This window comes from Leucopleurus acutus (genome assembly GCF_964270905.1).
Source record: "Leucopleurus acutus genome assembly, chromosome: 15".
In the NCBI taxonomy this organism is placed as follows: Eukaryota; Metazoa; Chordata; class Mammalia; order Artiodactyla; family Delphinidae; genus Leucopleurus; species Leucopleurus acutus.
In genome coordinates this window covers 73,565,126-73,572,336 of record NC_139157.1, presented here as the reverse complement: position 1 = coordinate 73,572,336, position 7,211 = coordinate 73,565,126, and the positions used below count along the sequence as shown (strand labels likewise).

Sequence of the window (7,211 nt, the reverse complement as noted above, 5' to 3'; positions counted from 1 at the left end):
TACATTACTAGAATAAAAGTGGATATTCGAATACTGACTATAAATTAGACAATAGTAGTGTATCAATTTAATTTTCATGAGTGTGATAATTGCATTATGGTAATTTTGGATAATGGGTGGAGGAGATACACAATAAAGAACTTGATGTGAATTTTCATGATGTCTGAAACTTTTTCTCAATGTCAGAGAAAATATATATATGCACTTATGAATATATATGTATATACACATAAGTGTATGTATGCACATTGTGTGTATATATGTATGTCTCATATATATGGTGTGTATATATATGTGTATATATATATATATGTCCAGAAAGAGAGAGGGAGGAAAGAAGGAAGGAAGGAAGGAAGGAGGGAAGAAAGGAAAGAAGGGGGAAGGAAGGAAAAAGGAAAGAAAGAAAATGTGACAAATTATTAAGAATTGATGATCCTAGGTAAAAGGTGTTATGTATATTTATTTTACATGTCTTACAAATTAACTTAAAGTTGAAATTTTTCAAAAAAATTTGAGGGCAAAATAAGTTATTTTTGGTGCACCTAATTCATACATTCAACAACAAACCTTCATTAGTTATCAAGTATTATACTTGATCATGAGACCATGACCTGAGCTTCAAGAAGGGCAAAAGGACGGAAAGAGAAGTGTAACAGCGCGACTGAGAGCCCAGGTTCACATCCTACGTGAGCACTGATCAGCTGAAAGATTACTGTCAGTCATTTCATCTTTCCGGACATCATCAGATTGCTCATCTCTAACGTGATGGAGTTGGACCGAGATGAGTTCAGAAGTCACACATATAATTCAGATTCAGTGATTCTCAGAGGCAGACTGATAGGAAAGAGACAATCCTATCAAGTACGTGTCATCAAGCCATGTTAAGATGCTGGAAAATGCTACAACCCAGGCAAAGGGCAGGACTGTTTGGTGCTTAATCAGCCAGAAAACTGTGACATTCCTTTTCTCCATTATGATTCGTCAAAGAAAAGCAAACACCAAACTTGGAGCATCACCAACCTCATGACATTATTGCTATACTAGCATCTGTTAGAGTACCAGGTGCTGATAGAACTTCTACAGAGAAACTAACAAATTACTTAACGATTGATGTGTTCAACCACCCACATCTGGAAAGAAGAACACATTTTATAGGCTTAGGAAAGCAGATCATTTATACATTTGCACAAACAAAAGATGAACTGTGCTACTGTGGAAGGATTTTTTAGAAAAATTTTCTTATAGGAAAGATTTTTTCACATAGAATGAGCTATGTTTGACAGATTATATGAATCACTGGCTGAGGACTCAATTGAATAGTATGGTGATTTCTTTGTTAGGTTCATTTTTTTCTGTTTATCAAGTCCATTGTTGGGAAATTTGAAAAGACTGGTTGTTTTAAGACATTCTGACATGCTGTAATTACCATAAGAAAATGTGGATATGAGATCTAGAAAAACGGAAGATACTAATTTACTTAAAATCATCAGAAAGGTAATTCAGGGCCCTCGGGCCCTCCCCCAGCTCTGGTAACCACAGGCTGCCCTGAGGGGGCGGCTCGGCTGCAGGCGGTTTGGCAGATTGGTGAGGGAATGAGGAGAAAAGTGAACGGCCGTCTCCTCCCTGCCCCATAGCGTGCTCGCTTTCCTGATGGGGCTTTCGAGAATCTCGAGGCCATCTTGCAAGCCATATTTGAACTGGCCAAAGACAACTTCAGACCTGTATAACGTAACAGCAAAGGTCAGAAAACATTAGGCAGTAGAAGTGTGAGCATATTAAGCAAGATGAACGTCTCAGGAAGCAGTTGTGGGAGCCCTAGTTCTGCACATGTATCTAATGACTTTAAGGATCTTTGGACAACACTAAAGGAGTATCATGATAAAGAAGTACAAGGTCTACAAGTAAAAGTAACCAAACTGAAAAAGGAATGGATTCGAGATGCACTAAGACTAGAAGAATTCTTCACCAAAAATCAACAGCTGAGAGAGTCACGGAAGGTCCTTCATGAAACCATTAAAATTTCAGAAGACCGATTAAGAGCAGGTTTACATGATCACTGTGCGGTAACTGAAGAACATATGCGGAAGAAACAGCAAGAGTTTGAAAATATTCAGCAGCAGAATCTTCAGCTTATCACAGAGCTTATGAATGAAAAGAATGCAGGAAGAAAATAAAAAACTTTCTGAACAGCTGCAGCAGAAAATTGAGAATGATCAACCACAACAAGCAACCGATCTTGAATCCGAGGAAGATGTTATTCCAGATTCACCAGCAACAACCTTTTCATTTTCTGGCACTAACCGGCTGTGAAGGAAGGAGAACCTCCACGTCCGACACGTAGAACCAGCACATATGAAACTGAAGCACTCTGCGTGTGCACGTGAATGGAGAAAAGTACCAAAGTCTTCACCTCATCCACAACATAAACATAATGAACGTAAAATTCTAGTGGCTGACACTTGTGGTCAGAGTCAAGCTCCAGTGGCTAATACACATGGAAAAAGCAGTTATCCTCCTGATAATTTAGCTACAGTTGTTGCTGAAACACTTGGATTTAGTGTTCAAGATGAATCTGAATCTCGAGGCCCTCGGAGCCCACTTGGTGATGAGCTCTACCACTGTGTGGTGGGAGATCACAGAAAACCTTTTGAGGAATCTAGAAGAAATTGTGAAGATAGTTTAAGATTTTCAGATTCTAATTCAAAGACTCCTCCTCAAGAAGAATTGACTACTTGGGTATCATCTCCTGTATTTGGAGCTACCTCTAATGTGAAAAATAGTTTAGGTTTGAATACAAGTTTGTCCCCTTCTCTTTTAGAGACTAGTAAGAAAAACCATCTGAAAACAATGTCTTTCAGCAACACTTCTAATTCTAGATCAGAGAAACCTAGATGAAAATCTGAAGATGGTGCCCTTTTCATACATCATAATCTTGGGGCTGAAGTGAACAAGATCACTAACGAGTCATCTTCTAATAAGCAGATGCTTATAAATAAAAATACAAGTGAACCCCTAAGTGAACAGGATAGTATTGGTCACATTAAAGATACTGTTACTGGGCTTCCCTGGTGGCGCAGTGGTTGAGAGTCCACCTGCTGATGCAGGGGACAAGGGTTCGTGCCCCGGTCCGGGAAGATCCCACATGCCGCGGAGCGGCTGAGCCCGTGAGCCATGACCGCTGAGCCTGCGCGTCCGGAGCCTGTGCTCCACAACGGGAGAGGCCACAACGGTGAGAGGCCCTAGTACCGCAAAAAAAAAAAAAAAAAAGATACTGTTACTGATAAAGGTAAACATGTGGTAGCCCTGAAATCACTGGGAGGCCGAACCAAAAGGAAGAAAATCAAGGAAGAAAGTGAAGATGAAGTAAGCTGCCCCCAAGCCTCCTTTGACAAAGAAAATGCTTTTCCTTTTCCACCGGATAGTCATTCTTACATGAACGGAGACTATGTGATGGATAAACCTCTGGATCTGTCTGATCGATTTTCAGCTATTCAGCGACAAGAGAAAAGCCAAGGAAGTGACAACTGTAAAACTGGATTTAGGCAAATGACCCTTTATGAGGTTTTGAAGCCTGTTGCAAAGGGCTCTTCCTCAAGCCGTAAGGCCTTGAGTGGGAGCTGTGGATTAACCAAAGATTCCCCAGAAGAGACCAGCAGTTTACAGGAGTCCCTCCTCCCGTCCTTGAGTAAATCTCCGGATAATAAAGCACTGTTACAAATAAAGGAAGAAAATTCTATCTTTAAAATTCCTCTACATCCACGTGAAAGTTTGGAGACAGACAATCTTTTTGATGACATGAACGGTGCTGGTTTTCGTGAGCCTATAAAAATAAAAACCAGGTCAGTCCATGGAGCATGTGAACTTGCATCAGTTCTTCAGTTAAATCCAGGTAGAATTGTTAAAACAAAGTCTGTACAGAACAACCAAGATGTATCCTTTGAAAACATCCAGTGGAGTATAGATCCAGGAGCAAATCTTTCTCAGTATAAAATGGATATTTCTGTAGTAGATACAAAGGGTGGCAGTCAGTCAAGATTAGCAAGAGGAAAGACAGTGGACATGGACTGTACGTTGGTTAGTGAAACTATGCTTTTAAAAATGAAGAACCAAGAGCAGAAGGGAGAAAAAAGTCCAAATGGGGAAAGAAAAATGAAAGATAGCTTGGAAGATATGTTTGATCGGACTACACATGAAGAATATGAATCCTCTTTGGTGGATAGCTTCCCCTAAGTAGCAGATGAAGAGAAGGAGTTGTCAACTGCTACAAAAAACCCAAACTCTCCAGGTGATGAACAAGATAAAGTCAAACAGAAAGCCTTTGTGAAGCCATATTTTAAAGATGATGAAAGAGAGACTAGCTTACAAACTTTTCCTCATATTGAGGTGGTTTGGAAAAAAGAAGAAAGAAAAAAATTGCTTCGACACACATGTAAGGAATGTGAAATTTATTATGCAGATTTTCCAGCAGAAGAGAAAAGAAGTTGGCTTCCTGCTCAAGACACCGATTTCGCTACATTCCACCCAACACACCAGAGAATTTCTGGGAAGTTGGTTTTCCTTCCACTCAGACTTGTATGGAAAGAGGTTACATTAAAGAAGATCTTGATCCTTCTCCTCGTCCAAAAAGATGGCAGCCTTGCAATGCAATACTTTTTCCAAAAGGCAAAGAGCAGAAGACATAAATGTTGAAGCAAAAACAGGAGAAATGACAATATTCTTTTTATTTATAGTTAAAGTTGGTATCAAACATTGATTTTTTTGATCTTCTGAAAACTGATTTATAACTCATTTTTCTATTGAAAATATTTTTAAATGGCATTTACCCATCACACAGATGACTAAAAATGGATAAGTTTATGTCATATTTTCTTGCTTTTGCACCTTTAAAATAATAAGGTGCTTTCATTTTGTACTCCAAGTTAAGAGTTGTTTATTATTTGGTAATACCTAATTACAATTTTGAAAATATAAAAAAAGAAAAAGAAAGGTAATTCAAATACTGTTATTTCCATATGAAAGGAGTCTCAATACCCTTGGTCAAGTCCAAGCTACTTTCCTGGGAACCAAGGCTCTGCCAGTCTAGTCTTTACTTAACACTGTTTATAAAGTGTATACATTATACATCTTACCCAATATTATACACCTGACACTATGAGTTTGTTATACTGTTAGCATTTCCTGGACAAACCTTGTTCTCTTCTCTTTCATATTTGTGACTTTCCAGAATACCCTTATCCTCATCTTCACCTCATGTAAGGGAGTTATAATTATACCATCTCTGTGCAACTTTCCCCTAGGAGGCAGTATAGTGCAGGTTTAAGAGGACATTTAAAGTCAGAAAAATCTGAGTATGTGAGCTTTCCAGTTGTAGGAGTTTGTTACTTAATCTCACTAGGCCTCAGGTTGTTCATTAAAAAAAAAAAAAAAAATTGATGTAGCAGTAGTATTTAAGGCATAAAATTATTAAGGTTAAATGGAGTAATGTGCATATAATGTTTAGCACAGAGCCTGGCCCAGAGCAAAAAAATTCTTCTTCCCCGCTCTTTCTTCACAATTCCTCCCCTACTGCTACTTTTACTACTGTTTGTGATTCCATAATGTTTTGTTTGCCCTCTTAGGGCACTTACCACTTTCTGCCTCTCTTCCAGCATTCTGGGCATTCGACCCCCATCATTAGATTGTAAATTTCTTGAGAACACAAACAGTATGTTTTCCATCTTTGTTTGTCTATAGAACAATAACAACAAAAAACAGTGGTTTATACGACACAGATGCTTAATAAGTATTTGTTTAAAGGCGTTGAATTACTGAATTTTTTTATTTTTATTTATTTTTTGTGGTACGCGGGCCTCTCACTGTTGTGGCCTCTCCCGTTGCGGAGCACAGGCCCCGGACACGCAGGCTCAGCGGCCATGGCTCACGGGCCCAGCCGCTCCGCGGCATGCGGGATCCCCCCGGACCGGGGCACGAACTCATGTCCTCTGCATCGGCAGGCGGACTCTCAACCACTGCGCCACCAGGGAAGCCCTTGAATTTTTTTAATATGAACACTTTATCTTCTCTTTTGGTATGAACGTTAAATCTACTAAACCTATTATGTTAACACTGAATATTCTAATGAGAATATTCAAGTTACAGTAAATTGACATAAGAGGAAATTATTTTTTGAAATTATTTAAACGTTTCTATACATCCTTGATATTGTATGTCTTAGTTCAGGTTACAACAAATTACAACTTTGTTGACTCTGTGGCCCCATAAATGGATTCATCTTACGTCTTAAGAGCTATCTTTAAATTTCCTCTGAGACATCCATCCTTTCATCCATTCACCATACATTCTGTCAAAATACAGAAAAAATATTGACTGTTGGGAAAGGCCTGTCTACCCATCATTTGCTGACTGCTATGATTCATTTTAAGAGAGTCTGTTCAACTGGATTGATTTTGTGAAGCATCCGGTGTAATCTGTGCTGTGAAAATAAAACTCGTGTTTCTGAACTGACTCTCAGTTAAAAATGGCAATCAACAAGAAGCCCACACAAAGTCAGAGTTCAGCTTAGTCATCAAAAGATGTTTGCTCACAGAAGATACAATTTGAATTTATTTTCCAACAGGATCACTGCTAAATATTGCAGTTTTCAGAAATAGAAACTGTTAAAATAATCAATATGATAAAGGAATTTTCTCTTTGCCTTTATTAACTGATTTTTGGGGGGATAAAAAGTTTGTAAAATATAAATCCAGCCCCATTGCATATTTTCTATCATGAAGTATCTCCCTTTCTCTCAATGGACCCTCTGATTGTAGAATCAGCCAGGATGATCTACTCATTTTATTTTCCCTAAACACAACATTCTTTTTATACCTCTCTGCTTTGCTCAACTGAATATCCCCATCTAATTATTTTCTTTATTCCAGGCTCTTCTTCCTACCAGTATTTGTTCTTTAAGACCTAGCTATGGTCCAAGTGGTCACTCATTATTCCCAGGTTCTATGTCACTTCTCTCCACATTTTATGTCTCATAAGTGACTCGGTACTAATACTCATTTGTTCATATAAATATTTCTGCTGTAAGTGTGTTTAAATCAGTAATGGGTTTTCTTCACAGCTCCTAGTTGAAGAATATGAGCAGGGCCAGTGGGAAATAATATTTCTAGTGCAAGTATGTAAAGAGAGGAGAGAGGACAGAGTGTGTGACTGTAGGGCTA

The 7,211-nt window shown here is 38.6% G+C and overlaps 1 protein-coding gene across 1 annotated transcript; it reads left to right on the top strand.

The window, feature by feature from the left end:
• Nucleotides 1–1,751: 1,751 nt before the first annotated feature.
• Nucleotides 1,752–4,682, top strand: LOC309972441 (DNA endonuclease RBBP8-like; the record flags this gene model as incomplete). Its single annotated transcript, XM_082856137.1, is given in 7 exon segments — nucleotides 1,752–2,158; nucleotides 2,160–2,307; nucleotides 2,311–2,892; nucleotides 2,896–3,051; nucleotides 3,274–4,227; nucleotides 4,231–4,465; nucleotides 4,468–4,682. Coding segments are annotated over 7 exon segments (2,664 nt in total). The 5' UTR covers nucleotides 1,752–1,784.
• Between the last annotated feature and the right edge of the window lie 2,529 nt (nucleotides 4,683–7,211).